Below are 18,608 nucleotides of genomic sequence, written 5' to 3' on the forward strand. Positions count from 1 at the left end.
GGCAGACCTGGTGAGTCATCAGCCTCCCCTGCTGCCGTGCTAACCTTAGGACCTCCCGGGGTTTGCTTGTCATCCATCCTCACTGTACCAGTGATTTCACAAATAGCAGACTTATTCTGAAGTTGGATTCAGCTGAGGACAAAGATGGAAATTGTCACTTTGATGAACCTCCGTTTGGGCTTTCATGCATAGGTAGAGAGTAAAGTCTTATTTTACTCCATGTTCCAAGTGTAAATGAACTATGAAAGTAAGGTTAATTACTGGTTTCCCTCTCATTGAGCACTGGTTTATACTCTGAGCTTTTAGCACGAACTTAACCTCACAACCTGCCAGGACTTGTCTTAAAGCTGAAAGCATTCCCTGTTTCCATCCACACTGCTTTCCTTCTCTGTCACATAGTGTTACTACACAGTACTGAAGGAGGGTCTGTGGCACTGGAAGGTAGCAGATGGGGCCTGATAGCTGGTGTCGTAGTTAGGGTTTTATTGCTGTGAAGAGACACCATGACCACGGCAACTCTTATTAAGGGAAACATTTATTTAGGGCTGGCTTACAGTTGAGAGGTTTAGTCCATTATCCTCATGGTAAGACATGGTAGCATGCAGGCAGACGTGATGCTGGAGAAGGAGCTGAGAGTTCTCCATCTGGACCCATAGACAGCAGAAAGAGGAGAGACTGGGCCTGGCTTGAGGATATGAGACCTCATAGCCCACTTCTACTGGGACACACTTCCTCCAACAAGGCCACGCCTCCTAGTAGTGCCGCTCCCTATGGCCAAGCATTCAGACACCTGAGTCTGGGGGCCACGCCTGTTTAAGCCACCACAGCCAGCAATGTGTCACCACTGTGTGTGCTCGTGTTCACATGGGTCTATTGGTCCTGGGGCATGGACATGCCGTTTACACAGCCTGTGGAGTCTCCCTCCTTACCCAAAGCATGGAGTCAACGTGTTCAAAAGAACCCTATTCCCAGAATAACATTCCTAACCCCGTGGTGTCTACTTCGACCTGAAATCCAAACCACAGAAGGAGAAAGCACCTTTAGCTCCTGCACTATGTACGTTGGGTTGATGGACTCAGTACTGTTGGTGTTGTCTATTCCTGTTACATTTGGCCTTTTAAATTTTAAGCTCCGTAGTGGGTTTTAATTTTTATCTTTTTACTAGTATACATTAATTGCACAGAATAGCATGTATATATTAATTTTTAAGAACTAGTGTACTGAAGAAAAATGTAGTTAAGGGGGAATAGGAAAGAAAATGGAGCAGAGACAGGCAAAGAGTTACAATCTAAAATTCAATAGCAGGCATGGCTTATGAAGATCAAGTTGTGTTTCTGCTTCATGAATCATTGTCAGACAAATTAAGAACATATTGCTCCTTATTTATCTATTGTCAAGGATTCAGTATCAAGCATTGAGAATAAATCTTGATTTTCGTAAGCTTTGTTGACACTGTGGAGCCACAGAGCATAAAACTTGCATCTAATAAACACAGTGCACTATGGACCAACGATGGGTGTGATGCTAGCATGACTCATCGCCGCTTCCTCCTGACCTTGTCTATGTTCAGGAACCAACAGTCTGTTAGTGCTTCTGGTAGGAAAGTTACAGATTTGGGCACATGTTCCCTGAGTCATAGTGACTGGGGATCAGTTTGATGAGTTTCTATCTTGCCGTCTGCCTGCCTCCTTCAGTCTCCTTTCCCATCTCTCCTAGTCCGTGTTCAATGCTGAACTTGAGCTTATCTTCTGGACACTTGGAATGGATTGGTTGTATAATTTCCAGGCAGTGTCTAACATTACTATTTAATGATCCTTGGAGGCCTGTTACTAGTAGACATTTCTGTTTTGAATTCCTGAGGTTTAAATATAAAAATAATTTTGAAATTTGGGGCTGGAGTGATGGCTCAGTGGTTTAAAGAGCTCACTGCTCTTCTAGAGGATCTGAGTTCCGTTGCTAATACCCATGTGGGAGACATACAATTGCCCATTCCAGGAATTCCAGCATCCTCTGTCTCCACAGGCATCTATGCACTTGTAGTGCACATGTATGTATACATGAAGACACACAGTATATAATCAAAATAAATCTTAAAAATTATATTTAAATTTGATTAAAGATGAAGGGTCTGAGTATGAAAAGACTTGAGATACAGGATACATAATATAGGTCTTTTATAATGATATAAATAAATTGGTAATTCAATAATATGGAAGCATCTCTTCCCTGAGTCATGTGGTATGAAAATTAGGATCTGTGTCATGAAATATAATGTTTCTTTTAGATTTAAAACAACTTTAAGAACAAGTTTGCTTGGTGGATGTGCCCTCTGTAATCAATGGGTACCACTGATTTTCAGGGTATTGAAATTTTATTTGGGGTGGTAAAAATGGGTAACATTTTTAAAATTAACTCTACACAAAAGGAGTATATTTTATTGGATGCAAATTATATTTAAGTAACATGATTTTTAAAAGTTTCGATGCTTCCTGGTTTGGTAACTTTGAACTTGTTAGGAACCTTGCTTTAGAAACACTGCTGTGTACCCCCTCCCAAAGTCCTGCTCCCTGCTATTAAATAAGGGAGTATGTAACTTTTAGCTTAAGTCCAGGTGGTAGGGCAGGGTGAGTCATTGAGGAGACAGCAGAAGCATTTGAGTGCATTGTAGTCATCCGAGGATAGAGGACCTAGATCTTACCTTCACTTACCTGGTATCCCTTCATGACTTGCTGTCTGGTGTTAGGGTTCAACCCAGAAGCAGGAGGGAGACTAGGACTGCAGTGGTATCTAACTATGCCCCAATTCCTTTTTACCAGTTGTTACGAAGTTCATTAGTGAATAACAGAACTCAAGCCAAGGTAGCAGAGGAGCTGGGCATGCAAGAATATGCCATCACAAATGACAAAACCAAGAGACCTGTGGCCCTGAGAACCAAGACACTGGCAGACCTTTTGGAATGTGAGTCCTACCTACAGTGTAAAGCTTTTCAACTTGCATGTTCAAGGTTTAAGTTAAACAAACTAGAGTTTGTTCTTCTTATGATGATAATGATGATGTTCTGGCTAAAGAACCTTCTTTTCTCTTTTTCTAGTTCTTTTCAACAAACTTTTGTATAACCCAGGTTAACCTAGAAATTCCTATGTAGTCAAAGATATCCTTAACTTCCTAGGTACTCCTTCCTCTATCTCTCAAGTGCTGGGTGACCACATTGATCTAAAAAAAAACCTCTTTTGTCTTTACTTTTTATTTATTTTTGCTTTTCTCTAAGACATATGAATAATACATTTTTTTTCAATCTATATTCAGAGGTGACTGCGCCTTCCACCATCCTGACTCTCAGTCAATCAAATCCCTTTGTATGGAACAGTAATACAATGTGAAGATTCATTACTATAAATCATAGTAGTGGTTTTGGTTTGTTTGTTTTTGCTACCCAGCATCCTTCATAGAAGAAAGGATGAAAGAAAGGATAATTTATTCACTAAATACTAAAATTACCAACTGTTATTTTGAGTGAGTACAAAACTCTCTGAACAGACACCATCTTTTGAATTTTCTGATATGGTCTGGAAGCATTATAAATAATTCCATTATAGCTAATTAAAGGATTATACACATAATTTTATTATTTCTAATATTACTTCAAAAGAACAAGAACATTTTCTGGGCCTTAGAGCTTTTTATATTATAGTATTTTTCAGAATTGGAATTATATGCAAATATTAAAGTCTACTGTGCAAACCAGCTGACTTACAAAGTATAAAGGCAATCTAATCAAGACACCTAAAAGGAAGTAAAATTCAATTGCATAAGCTATGTCACTGGCATTTTTATTTTAGCTCAATGAAAGGTACTTTGAGTCTCTTAAATCAGTGCACCATTTGTCTCCTTAGTTAAAATTCTCTTAAATGAACTCATCTTTGGGAATTGTCACTTATTAATTCAGTTACGTAGATTATTGTGTTATCATTGAGATTTTTCTTATTTTGGACAGATAGAATCTTTAAATTTCTCATTTCTTCGCTTGTTTATGAACTTTAACCTGGAACTGGTACATGAGTGGTATCAAGATTGGGCATGAGAGGTCCTAAGATGTGTTTATTCTGTCTGACCTACAGCTTGCATTTTGATTTCTTTGGTGTTAATTTGGTTATGTTCCCAGACACCATTCCTAGTCTACAGTATAGCATTTGGTATAGCCTTTAGACTAGTGGGTCTCATCCTGTAGGTCACACCCCTTTTCTGGGGTTAGGGAATTATTGAAAGGTCGCCTAAGACCATTGGAAAACACAGATATATTACAATTCATAACAGCAGCAAAATTCAGTTATGAAGTAGTAACAAAAATTATTTTATGATTTGGGGTCACTACACATGAAGAACTGTATTAAAATGTCTCAGCATTTGGAAAGTTGAGAATCAGTGCTTTACACTATTCACTTAGTGTAGGGAGAGATCTTAGGCACCTGCACTGCTGACCACACCCTCTTGGGCATGGTCACAGGTACATAATGGGGGTGGTGATAAGAGCTTGGGGAAAGGAGGCTCGTGCTCTCCTGAGGCGCGATTGTGGTTGGAGATCACAGTGTGCTGACCCCGGTTCTTGGCTTCTCATGTAAGTGACTTCTGTCTCTCTAATAAAGCATAGTACAACCCCCCCCCCATTTCCGGTATCCTTGGCATGGCTCCTTTTACATCATCATCAACTTAGTCCCTAGCTAAGAGCAATTCAGCCTCTGTGTTCTGTGAGTTTGCATCTTAACCGCACATCTATGTCAGTGCTCCTGGTATTAGTGATAAAGGGTATAGTTTTATTTGAAGAAAAAAGAGATAATTGTGCTTTTTATAAAAAAAATTATCTAGAAGTAGAAACCTTGTGAAAATACTGCTTAAAAGCTCAGCCCTTATGGCTGGGAGATGGCTCAGCAGTTAAGAGCACACACATAGGGCTCTTATGGAGAACCTGAGTTCTGTTTCTTTCACCCATGTTCACACACACACACACACACACACACAGAGTTAAGTATAAAGATTAATAAAAATTATGACAGTCCAGCTCTTGCTGTTTCTGATAAATAACAATGAATTGCTTCCTTACTTCACATTTTATTTTTCAGCATTTATTGCAGCGTTGTACATTGACAAGGACTTGGAATATGTTCACACTTTCATGAATGTCTGCTTCTTCCCCCGGCTGAAGGTAAGCGCAGCTGTTGTCATCACTGTGCTTGCTTTCTGGTGGTTCTGAATGAAGCACTCTACTCAGTGCTTTGGTTGGTTCCCACAGGAGTTCATCTTGAACCAAGATTGGAACGACCCCAAATCCCAGCTGCAGCAGTGCTGCCTGACACTTAGGACAGAAGGGAAAGAGCCAGACATTCCCTTGTACAAGTAAGTGCTTACTGTGTGCCACCATTGGCTGCAGTGTTCTTAGTCGCTCATTCATGTGCTTAGATGGAGAACACATAGGGTAATGGAGACAAGACATTTCATGTGACACTAGCTAAGCCCTAACGTGCTCTGTCATAGCTACAAGTGGGTCCATTTTGATTAGCTCCGCCTTCTCCCATATATAAATTTCTCTGACCTCCTGCCTGGCAGCAAGGCTAGAAGATCAAGGGATAGCAATTCAGATGCAATACTTTTTGATTTTTGAAGATGTATGTATTTCTGTGTATGTATGTTTTGCCTGCATATATGTATGTGCACCATATGAGTGCTTGGTGCCTATGGAGGTCAAGGGTCATTAGATCTTCTGGAACTGGAGTTACAAGTGATTGTTAGCTGCATGTGGGTGCTGAGAATTGAACCTGGACCCTCTCAAGAGCAACAAGTGCTCTTAACCCCTAAGTTTACTCTCAAGCTCCCAGATGAAGTAGTTCTTTTGTACAGTTTTTTAATTTGTCTGATTTCTTGTAGGGGTGATGAACTATGTATTATTTGTAGCAATATTTGAGTGCTTCTTTGTACTCTCCCTCAAATACAAAGGAAAAACTGTTGGCTATTATTTAAAAGACTCTCTCCCTTGAGTCCTTGTTGGCCTCTCTGTTATTTAAGACTTGTCTCTGTTGAGCCCCTGTTGGCCTCTGTCTGTTGTCTGGAAGGATATCTCCCATGCATGGTAGAAATGGAACATAGTTTACTGCTGCTACTTTGTTACTTAAGTATTTGGTCGTTCCTGGGATCTGAGTCAAAAGTTGCCTTCTACTTTTGAATATAGCCAGAAGACATTCAGAAGCAACATGTGTGAATCACTATATCACGTAACACCAGTATTGATAAAAACAGATTTGACTCAGTGAAGTGATTATCTTGTGATGTTCACATAGGGATTGAAAAAGGCTTTAAATGGGAATTGTAGAATAAGAACCATTAGAGTACATGGCTGCCTACCAGGGTACATTAGTACACAATTTTCGAATGCTTAAAAATCTATTTTCGTTGGGCTGGAGAAATCCTCATCAGTTTAGAACACTTGCTGTTCTTGCAGAGGCCCGAGTCAGTTCCTAGTTCCACACTGGGTGGGCTCACAGCCATCTGTAACCCAGCTTCAGGGATCAGCTGCTCCCCTGGCCTCCGTGGGTACCTGCACATGCTTACCACTCTGGTCGCGGGCCTGGACCTGGAGAGGAGGGCCTACAAGTGAGGCTAACGTCTCATGTAATGGGCAGCTAGAGTCAGAGCATCGGGCAGCTTATACTCTGAGAGTTAAGAATCACATGAGGGACTGGAGAGATGGCTCAGAGGTTAAGAGCTCTGGCTGCTCTTCCAAAGGTTCTGAGTTCAATTCCCAGCAACCACATGGTGGTTCACAACCATCTGCAATAAGATCTGGTGCCCTCTTCCGGCCTGCAGGGATACATGCAGACAGAACTCTGTATAATAAATAAATAAATAAATAAATAAATAAATAAATAAATAAATCTTTTTATAAAAAGAATCACATGAATAAGGTGCTTGGTCACAAGGACAAACCACACATGACAAAAACACGTGTTTCCATAGAGGCACATGAATAAACAGCTGAAGTAAACTCATGCCTGTGCACTACATCTGGGAGGAGCAAGAAAGCACATTCCAAGAACATTGCTGTGTTTTGAAGAAACTGAGGTCACAATCCTCTTGTCTTCTTTTCTTGGAGTTTTCTCACAGTCAGAATTCTTATATGACTTCATTCTTGAACTGTGTTCCAACACATACGTGCACACGTATATATGCATGCATGCATATATGTATACATACATACATACACTTTTTAGTAAACAAAAATAATCTAGTTTCAGTACTGTTTCCTCCATGCCTTTGGGAACACAAGGTTATAAGTATGCCCTTTTGTACAGGTGTGTTCCTTCTGGAAACCCCTCCTTTTGGACTTTTCAGATTTCAAAATGTTAAAAAATGTCACAACGGTTTACAAGTTTTTGTGCTGCCAGTAAAACAGGCCAGAAAACTAGTCATCCTATGACGAGCTAATCTACAATGTGCAAGTAGCTGTCAGTGTGAAACAGTTGTTCTTTATTGGAAAAAAACCGTAAAATTTAGAAACAGCATACTAATCTGTCTAATAAGCATAGGGAGTATCTATGATACATGATATGAATGTCTCAAAGACTTTCCCATCAGGGTGATAACTTAGGGTCAGTGATAAGGTGGTGCATGTCTGATAACGCATGCATGATTGCTACAGTAAGAACTGCCATTGGAAGGCCACAATGCACACCCCTTCAGTATGTAAACACAAAGGAAATTGCTGTGCTCTCCGTCCATAAGTCTTCCCACAAAAGTACATGATGACTTTGTTCTTTGTTATCAAGATGATGGGGTTGCTTTACATAGTTTTCATGATTACTGTGTTCATTCCACTATCATTCTTGGCTACTTTTAATTTCCCTTTTCCATGAGTTATCAGTTTTTTTACATTTGAAATCTGCACCCTGTCATTAAATCCAGAGTACCTGGAGCTTTGTCTTTTAGTGGTTGAGTTATATACTTGCCATTATAGCATATCTCTGAAACGATCACAGATGTTTCAGAAATTAAATATGCTTTCTGATCTCTTAGGTAAAATACTAGACATTAGAAAGAATCCATAAAGGGTGTGAAACAATTCAGGTATGACTTAAGGCATTATTACCCATTTATTGCTTTTAGCTGTGATAAGCATTGTAAAATAGCAAACTAAAGCCCTCAACCCTCATATAAAGGTTTGTTAATTACGTGCTACTTGAATATCCACACTTAAGTTGTTTTAAGGGCTGGAGAGACGGCTCAGGGGTTAAGAGCACTGACTGGTCTTCCAGAGGACCTGGGTTCAACTCCCAGCACCCACATGGCAGCTTAAGCCTCTCCAGTTCCAGGGGACTGACACCCTCACACAGACATGCATGCTGGCAAAACACCAATACACACAAAAATAAAAACATTTTTTAAAAAGTTGTTTTAAAGTGTTACATATTTGGAGAAAAAATGTGTCATATACTTGACTGTGAGTCCTCAGATACTATTTATATTCCTATTTGAGAAAAATATAAAACTGCAATGCAGATTTTTTTTTCAAATTTCCTATTGAACCTTTCCTTTTTCCATATGTTATTTTTATGTTCCTTTCCTTAGGCAATCAGAAAAAGATTTTTGTTTGTTTTGTTATTTTGTCAGTTAAATAATAACAAAAGAATTGAGCATTTTGTCATAATTAATGTTCTTTGCTTTCAGAACTCTGCAGACAGTGGGGCCATCCCATGCTAGAACCTACACTGTGGCTGTCTACTTCAAAGGAGAAAGGATAGGCTGTGGGAAAGGACCAAGGTATGAAGAGGATACCTTGTTTCATTGAGTGTGTGTCTATGCTTAGGGAAGTCCCTACCTGGTATTTCAAAACTCTGCAGTCTGCATTGCAAAATTAGAAGGTGAAGTGTCTACAGCTACATACAGCAAAAGGAATCCTGAGGACTAAAGTCCCCTGTAAGCCAGCTGTGAAACTCGGTGTTCAGCCTTGGACAGGGCATGCGTTATACAGTGGGCCTTGGCCTTGTGGAGAAAATGGCGTCAGTTGCTATGATAGTCAATTCTGTACAGTTTCAGCCTCAGAAGAGTTCAGGTGTTCATGACATAGCCATTAGACATTTCATTCTCTATCACTTCAGCTTTGTGAGCATTCTTACTCTTTTTTAGGAAAAATAATTGTATTTGTTATCTCCTTTCTTTGAACCCTCTAATCGATGTCTTGCCTATTTCTGTCCATACATATTTTATCCTTTTCATGTTTAAAGTTTACATGGAGTATTTTCAGACTTAAATACTTGAGAGCTAACATAAATGGAAGATGTTCTATTGGAGTATCAGAAGTGTGGAACAAATGCCTTAAAGAGGCTTTGTGCAGATAACAGTCTTCTCTTCGTGCTCGTGTGTGTATCCCCCTAGACGTGCAATTCACTGTGTGGTGGAAGCAATCTTGTGGAGTTTTTGCACTAGTTGTGAAACTTGGTATTAATAATTTGTGGCTATAATTTGTGTTTTGGGGAAAGAAAACCTTAAAGTCTACCTCCCCATTTTATTCCACAGTATTCAGCAGGCAGAAATGGGAGCAGCGATGGATGCACTTGAGAAATGTAAGCCTATCTCTTCTTCTATAGTTATAACTTCATGATGTAATGAGTGTCTTATGGAAGGAAAACGAGGAAGTAGAGGAATGGTTAAGTTCAGATAACATGTGGTCTTATTTTGTCCATAATTATCCTCCATACAGAATACGGAAGAATGTGTGCTATGTATAAAGCAGGCTCTATTTTTCAAACACATTCCTACGCGTGTTTGGTTTTCATTTTCAATTTTTACATAGAGCTCTACTCTCAGCACAATAACCTCTGTGAGTGGCACTCTTGTTTCTGACCGTATTTCCCCATACTTCTCTAGTCATATAAGCCAGGCATGATGACACAAGCCTGTAGTTCCAGCTCTCGGGAGGTAGATTCATGGGATGACTTGGAGCTATATTGTGTGGTCAAGGTGAGGCTGGGCCACGCGAGACCATGCTTTAAAGCAAAACAAAACACATGAAATGAAACAATCTTATGTAAATTTTAATCCCAGGCCTGCGGAGCTCTGAGTTCAAGGCTGTCAAACCTTGTCTGAAACCAGCACCACCACCACCCCAAAATCTTATATAGGCACAAACATATACATGGGGAGATTTTGCTTTCTGTTTAATTTTTAACCATTATATTATTTGAACTGGATGTAACTCCATATGTCTGCATACATTTACATGCTAATGTATGTATATAATATGGTACCACACTTTCATCCAGCATGTCATGAGCGCCCTGTAAGTCAGAGAATGGCACCAATTCAGTCTTTCTTAATAGTTGCATACTGTTTCCTGCTGTGGGTGTGTAATATTTATTGATGTTTTTCTCATGATTGGTAGCTACTTTGTGGATGTGCGTGGGTGGTGTGTTTGTTCAGTGTCTACAATAAATGTCTGTATTGTAGTATATGTAGTTCTGGGGAGGAATGTCCATTTTGAAGAGCCTCCAGTTGCCTAACTGACCATGTGGAGAGCTGCCTACTCTTGTAAAAACGTTGTGAATGCAGGGCATTCTCCTCTGGGGCCTGCTGTGCCGCACAAAAGGACTCATGGGCACAGTGTGCCAATGCTTCAGGAACCACCTAAAGGACAGAGAGAGTGAACATTCAAGCTCAAAGTGACCCAGGGTTCTCAGGTTCCAGAGAGGGAATCAGGAGACAACAACGACTTACTGTCGGGTGTCAGGAGGCAGTGCTACCAGGGTCTGTGGAATCCACACTCAGAGTTTTACATTGACTTTTTTTTTTTTTGAGAATGTTTTCATTGATTGTACAAATGCATCTTTATTGAAGTAGGATTCTGTTTCCCAGTTATAACAAGTCTACCCCTACTTCTGATGCTTATATTCAGCTCTAAAATGATACTGGAAAAATTAGTAATTCTGAGACAGACATCCCCAAAAGTACTGATAAGAGTGGATTACTTAAATGCTGGAAGGTAATTTGGCATTGTCTCGGGTCTTTAAAGAAGTTCTGATGTTTTGGTCCTGATTCCATTTCTAGGAATCCAATCTGAGGAAATACTTAGATTCTGAACATACCATGGCAGTCATGACAACTTGATTTATAACAGCAAAATATTTAGATAAAACGAAACTGCACATTAGCAGTAGCAAGTACTTATCAGTAAATGATATCTCAAGGACTGCCAAATATTTTCTGTAAAGGACCAGCTGCAAGCATTTAGGCTTCACGGGTCATAATCTGTCTCAGTTACTAAATTCTGACATTGTAGCACACAGATACAGGTGGTGTCAAATATCTGCATGTCTGTTTTATTTACAAAAACCGATTGAGATCTGTATTAGGCCTGTTGGCAATAATTTACCAATTCAATATCCAAATGTAGTGTTTTGCTAGCTATTGAAATAATGCTGTTGAAGACTGATACAGGGATTACAAAGGAAAATACATAGCCACAAACACATGCCAGTGTAGGGGTGGAGAGTAGAAAGATTTTCACTGTTTATGTAGTCTGTGTAGACACACACACACACTTACATATGTTACTAAATACATGTAGTAAAGCTTTTCTGAACAAGGTGCTATGGATACATTCTAAAAGCTTGTTCATGGTTGGATATGAGCAGTAAGATTTTTTTAATGCAAACTCATTCACACAATAGAATCTATTGAAGAAACAGGACTTATTTAACAGAAACTTGCCTTTACCACTATGTTGGCAAAATTTGATCATTTTTTTAAAACTACCTAGAGTAATGTGTAGTTTTTCCCACCAACTGCCTGGGCCCTGCTGAGCTGTCTGAACCCCCAAGTAACACACAGGACTCTATATTAATTATAAGCTGTTGGCCATTTGTTATTGTTTTTCATTGTCTAGCTCTGACTTAATTATTGACCTATAATCATCAATTATATTTTTATAAGGACTTATCTTTTTGAGAACTCCAGACTTGTGTTCTCTTCTCCAGGGATCACGTGGTGACCTCTCAGTTCACTACATTTCCCAGTATCCTCCTAGACTCCTAATCCCACTTATCTTGCTTCCCTATTGGCCAACAGTGCTTTATTAACATATACACAGGACTTCCCCATCATCTCCTCTTCTCTGTCTAAATAAAAAGAAAGGTTTTAACTTTAGCATAGTCAAATTATATATAACAGAACAGTTATCAAGCAAGAACTATAGTTACAATATTTTTCCATTAACAGTTAGTAAGATTTAAAGAAAATATCATCTATCCTATCTTTGTGAGTCTAAAGCCTTATATGTAACTTATCTTTTATCATAACTAAGGAAAACTACAACTATCTGTCTTCAACTCCATCAAAGACCATAGAAGGATAATATATAAACATTAGAATTGACAGAGACTTCTTGCTACCTGGACAGTCACCCAAAGTTCCTCTGTAAAGTTGGGGCATCCATCTTCAGCCCATAGGCCACAGTGTGTCTGGAAGACTTCTCAGCAAGGCAGGAAATTTCAAGCTGTCCGCCTGAATTGGCAGTCCGTCAGTCATTTTTCTGTGTCCTGCAGAAAGTCTGGTAGACTCTTCTGAAGGACTGCTTAGTAGTCACTTTCCTGTGGGTCTTACATGTCCAGTTTATACAGCAACAGTCGAGCAGTCCAGGCAAGAGCAGTTTCTTGCCCAAATGGCTAATCTTGCCATGTTGAAAGCAAACTCCATAACAAGTTTCTTCGATACCCATTTTCCTCTCAGACGTAATTGGTGCTGCCAGGAGCAGACATTTCTCTTTGTCAAGAAAAACCCTAAACCATTTTAAATGCCATTTTTTGAAGGTCTTTGAAAGGTTTGAAGACTATCTATCTTAAGTATATCTCTATATCTAGAAAACCTAACTATAAATTCTGACTATTTTAAGTATCTATAATCTGTATTTAATTAGGCATTACATTTTAAAAGATCAGTATAAACACAATACTGAAACAAGAGGAGAAATATACATATCACAAAATTGACCTTGAATTTGGATCAATAAATAAAAACCATACCAATACAAAGTATTAATTTCCATACCATAACCCCCTTTTACCTTTAAAAAGAGATTGGTTGTGATCATTAACCAATTATAAGCAACCCCATTGAAACGAAAACAAAGATTTATAAACAATATTTGGGAATTTGGATGTTGCTCATTCCAAACTGTTTCCTGTTGATAGGGGGCGCTGTCCATACCATGGGGATCATGACAAGTGTGTGTTGTGTGTTTGTTGGCTAAGCACAGGCAATGACTGTTTCTCGTTCTGTCTTAATTTCTCATTTCATCATCACATTAATACTGTGCTGCATGTGTGACAAGACAACTTTAGAATTTCTAAATATTCGTCCAAATTTTCATCGTCTTTCCTGTTATACGAGGCCAGATATCAAACTGAATAGCTGAACTGCACCACTGAATGACAATACTCCTTTTATCAAATCAGAGTTCGCCACATTTGTTACCCTTGCAGATACAGCTTCGGCCTTTTATGGTACGTTAAAGATAGAGTTATTCACTGGACACAATGACTTAGAATGTAGCCTCCTTTTGTCTGTCCCTCTAACGCGGTTTTGCTCTCTTGAGAAACTTTCCTTCTTGGTAAATAAGGGTATGGTAGCATTGCTTGTTGGAATCTGTTAGGTTGAGCTTTTCCATACTATAAAACCCTACATTTCTTCACTTTCCCTGGCTTCCTGGAAGTCGCTCGTTATAGAGAATGCTGCTTATAGTACCTGCCGGTTTGGAAACACTCCAGAATCTTACATTTTTATTTTAACTTGCTGTGTGCCCTCGTGCCTTACTTGGTTTTATATCAGGTATTGAAATTAGAAGCAGAGTTGTCAGTCTAGACTTCTAGTGTGTTTATGACTAACAGAAGAGGGAAAAAAAATCATTCTTGGTCTCTATTTTATAAAACACAATGATGTATGTGTGGTGGCTTTGTCTGTGTGCGTATTTGTTTGTTGCCATTCTTTGCTCCGTGGCTATCCTTTATTAAGTACTAAACATATCTCCTTGTGTCAGATAACTTTCCCCAGATGGCTCATCAGAAGCGGTTCATTGAACGGAAATACAGACAAGAGTTAAAAGAAATGAGATGGGAAAGAGAGCATCAAGAGAGAGAACCAGATGAGGCTGAAGACGTGAAGAAGTAAAGGAGGGCACGGAAGTGCTGGTGCATTTACTTGCTATCAAGCGTGACTGCTGCCCATCGAGACCTAGCCTAGTTTTCCTTCAGACAATGAATGGAGTGTGCCCATTGAAATAAAACTCAAGAGTCGAACTGCGGTTCTTGTTTCATTGATTAAAAATATTCTGTTTCTAGCTGGACGGTCCTTATTACAGAGTTATCTGATTTCTAGCTAGTGAGTTGCATTAGTCCCTTTGCTTTTGAAGGATTAAAATTCAGGAAGGCATATTCTGTAGGAAAGATGTTTTCTATTTCAGATTGTGACTTCAGACTATCAGCTGATGAGGGACAAATTCACTTTACCAGATTTTTTTGGTATTTGTCACTACTGACTGTGGTAACAAACTTACTTTTTTGCAGTCTGCATTGTTGATCATATCTTTCAGCTTTCCTCTGGATGTTTCTCTGGTACTCATGTGCAAACACTGACACTCACCCATTCCAAGCAGTGAGTCTGGTATAGAGGAAACCCATTCAGCATCTAAGCAGTTAACGGTGCTGCAGAAGGACTTGGATGAGTCACACATACTCTCCTAGTCATCAGAGTAGGAAGGAAACAGTTGCACTCCGTCAGGAGATCTTGAAACAGCTGCTCTCGCCCTGGGGTTTGCTGTCTCACTCTCCTGAAGTTGTATTTAATTTCGTGGGGGGGGGGGGATGGGGGTTGGAAGGGTTAGGAGTCAGGGACGTTTTCATAGCCTCTCTAATGGTTCCCTAGTAAACAGACAGTTTTTAAAAAGTTATTTTACACTGAGCATCAAGGGTTTCTTATTAATAAAAGCAAAACTTACTTGTAACAGAAATGTGTTTTTATTCATTATTTCAACAGACATTATGGAGCAAATGCCTACTGTGTATCAGGTACTGTTCCAGGCTCTGGGGATATATCAGTGAACAAAACGGATCTCACCCCCACCTCAGGAAGCTTGTGTGCTGACACAAGGACACCCCAGTGTACAAGGGACAAGTAAAGCAGGGATGTTGGTGGCTGCAGTTTCAAGTGAGGTGGTAGAGGAAGTCTCCTGGAAAGGTTATCATTGAATTAAGATGAGGACAGGAAAGAACCGTTTGGAGACCTGGGAATGTTTCTTGTCTATATAGTGATACATTGTTGAGCATTCTAAAATGTATTTTAGCCTTAGAAATAATTGTTCCTTTTATATTAAGAAGCACAAGCAAGAAAGTCAAGCCCTCATGATTCCATCACCCATAGTTTGTATATTCCGTCAGAACTGTGTGTGTTCATGTACATGTCATTCAAGCACTTAGTCAATGGGGTGCAGTATATTCAGTTCCCGTTGCCTTTTTAAAATTCTCTGGCATGGGGTGTTGAATACATTATTGTCAGTGGCTGTATGGATACACCATCTTTAGCTAAGATACTGAAAGATGTGTAGGTCATGAAAAGTATGTCACATATTCTTGCTTTGCACCCTCCAGGGAGGAGGGGTGGCCTCCCTCAGGCCTTGGCCTGTAAGTAAAAGGTGGTCCTGGTGTCTGCCCTACCAGGGAAGCTGAAGACAGTGTGCTGGCCAACGCTGGGAAGAAGAGCTCATTTTGAGTCAGTTTCCAGCATGTCTCCCATGCCCTTGGTGCAGTTATACATGAGCATTCTATTTAAGTTATATGTTCAGTGGATAGCAGTGGGGAATGCTGGATTCCTGGGTGGCCTTGATAGTGTTAAAAGCAAAATGCAAGAGAATATACGTGGAATTTTATGAGTGTGTGTGTCATCCAGTGACACATACTTGGGTCAAGACAACTCTCTCTGTGGCTCCAGGGATGGAACTTGGGTCATCTTGCAGCTGGTCCTTTATTTGTTTGTTTGTTTGTTTGTTTGAGTTGGTTTTTAAATGAGCATTTTCCTGGCTCCAGGGATGGAACTTGGGTCATCTTGCAGCTGGTCCTTTATTTGTTTGTTTGTTTGAATTGTTTTTTTAAATGGGCATTTCCCTGAATCTTAAATGTTTCAAAATATTGCCACATTCAGTGTGTGAGTCAAGAATTTTTATTGGGACTTGACCTCTGACCCTTTTCTACTTCCCAAAGTGAAAGTGAAGTCTATAAAATACTAGCGGAGCTTTTGTCATGGAGATGTTGGGATACACCTGTGCAGATTGGTTACTGGGACCATAGACTCCAGCCCTGCCCCCTCTCCCTCCCAATGCAGTCTCGCACTTCCAGTTCTGCTGAGGGGTAAGTTCATACAGTAACTCAACTAAATGTATGTCCTGTGGTCACTAAATCGGGAGGTTACTTAGGTCTGGTTGAGAGGATAATTAAATGATGTTGTGTATAGATATGAACGATTTCTGACTCTTAGTTACTGAGAGGTGTTGAAGGGTGTGCAGCCCAGCCTGGAGTTTGCAATTGAGTTCATCCGTCTTGGGTAGTGAGCAGGAGCTGCCGAATGTCGGGACTATATCTGTACCACAGCTGAAACTTGGGACTTGTCCACTCCTGTACCTAATGTTGCCTTGAGTAATGCATCTGCATTTACTGTAATTAAGTGTTCGGCAGCCCAGCCATATGAAGAGAACTTGTTCACTCGCCTATTGCCAAATGCTGCCCTGAACCAGTGCTCACAGGCTTCTCACACTTAGTTAGGACTCAGAACTTCCCCTGTGTGCAGATTTAGAGATGTTAACACTGACAGCCATGAAACAGTTCTACTTAAAAATTAGGGGTTTTCAGAGCACGCTGTGTCCAAAGGTTTACTAGAATTTGTAGCATGTACTACATCCTGGACATAAAGTTTAGAAGCCAAGTCCTTGTCCTGAGGGGGCTCACTGATCAGGAGAGGAATTACCAGTGTGTGTCAGGTGCCACACAGGATCGGGTGAGAATGACCTGTTCCTTCCAGAAGGTTGGTCACGAGGGATGGCCTGTCCAACTATGTGGGCTCTACCCATGGACAAAAAGACTTTCAAGTCAAACATTTTATTTAACCAAAACACATTTTTAAAAACTTGTAATAGCCAGTCTGTATGCATGTGTGCATTTGGCTGGTTCAAGAAATGATTCAGATATTTGGGTTTTATAGACTCTTATGTGACTTTTGACCGAGGGGCCTCCTGCACTTCCACTTTTTTCTGACCAGTTGAAGAAACCAGGTCAATACACAGCATTACATTTTTGGGTCATAACACATTGGTTTCCTGTAGCACCAGTTGCTTCCCTGTATCCTCTAGGTTGGGTCTGAAGCCTTGATTTTAAAGTGAGGTAAGAAATGTTTGACAAATGTGTATTTGGAAACACCACCCTCCCCAGTTATTTCAGTGGTGCCATTTATTTAATTCTTCTTGGCAATAGATGGTTGGGATGATTAATTTTATGTCAGATAGGAAAACTACAGATGTTTTAAAATACGAAGTTTGTGGTAATTTGATATCTCATGGGCTCCCTTATGGACTCTAGAATAAAGCCTACCTTTCTTACAGTGGAGTAGAAATTGGATGTGAGCAGGAGCCATCACCCTTCCACAACCCTGCCTACATACTGTCCAGCCTACAGCATTCTCACTTCCCTTTCCTCCAGTGCCTAAGAAGGACATCTCTTTGCTGATCATTTCTTATTTGGCCTCAGCTTGGCTACTAACGCCAGCCAGCCATTTCCTAGGCCACAAACGAAGTGTCCGTTATTAGGCTCTCCCTGGTTCATTCTGTTCTCATCCATTCATACATACCCATTCTCTCTCTGATTCCCCCTGCCATCCCCAGGTCTCACTATAGCCCTGGATGTCCTGGAACTTAAGTGATCCAACTACCTCAGCCAAGTGCTGGGATTAAAGGGATGGGCCACCGTCTTTATTGTCACTTGGCTTACCGCCCTCACTAGTCCACAGCCCCTGGTGAGCAGGACTGTCATTCATCGACCTCGGAAGCACTGACATCTGGCACTACACTGCCTCATTGGACTTCATCACTGTTCAGTGAGTAAACATCGCTGCTATTCTTCCACAGGCCTCAGCTACTTCCAGCAGTAACACGGCTTCCTTTATACCATCTTCTTGAAGAACCTCTTGAGACTGGGGGGACAATGACCCATGGGGATCCCCTCTCAGGGTCTCCTGCACTTGGATCCAGCAGGAGCAGGAGTCTCAGACTGACCCCAGGAGCCTTAGTGGAATTCAGCCAGAATCAGAATGTCTTTTGTCTGCCTTGGCTTGTCCTCCTTTCCATGGCAGAAGCTCCCAGGAAGTGGACAAAGCAGATATGGGCCCTGGGAGCATTAAGACAGTAACAGCCTGAGAAGCCAGTAAAGGAAGACTTCATGTTTGGTGACAAGGCTAACTGGAGGCTTGGGACAGGCTTTTCCTACCAACACCCATTGTCTCCAGCCTCAACTCCCTCTCCAGTATACTTCATG

The 18,608-nt window shown here is 40.4% G+C and overlaps 1 protein-coding gene across 6 annotated transcripts in view; it reads left to right on the forward strand.

The window, feature by feature from the left end:
- The window catches only part of Drosha (drosha ribonuclease III), a 105,710-nt gene extending 91,377 nt beyond the window's left edge, over positions 1–14,333 (forward strand). For all 6 annotated transcript variants that reach the window (XM_021231797.2, XM_021231798.2, XM_040757643.1 and 3 more), the window contains 6 exons: positions 2,817–2,958; positions 5,118–5,200; positions 5,288–5,391; positions 8,713–8,805; positions 9,562–9,608; positions 14,075–14,333. In XM_021231797.2, coding sequence (XP_021087456.1) covers positions 2,817–2,958; positions 5,118–5,200; positions 5,288–5,391; positions 8,713–8,805; positions 9,562–9,608; positions 14,075–14,205 — 600 coding nt within the window. In that variant the 3' untranslated portion in view covers positions 14,206–14,333. The remainder of the gene's footprint in view (positions 1–2,816; positions 2,959–5,117; positions 5,201–5,287; positions 5,392–8,712; positions 8,806–9,561; positions 9,609–14,074) is intronic.
- Positions 14,334–18,608: the final 4,275 nt, after the last annotated feature.

Source organism: Mesocricetus auratus, unplaced genomic scaffold (assembly GCF_017639785.1).
Source record: "Mesocricetus auratus isolate SY011 unplaced genomic scaffold, BCM_Maur_2.0 Super-Scaffold_100015, whole genome shotgun sequence".
NCBI classification, from domain to species: domain Eukaryota; kingdom Metazoa; phylum Chordata; class Mammalia; order Rodentia; family Cricetidae; genus Mesocricetus; species Mesocricetus auratus.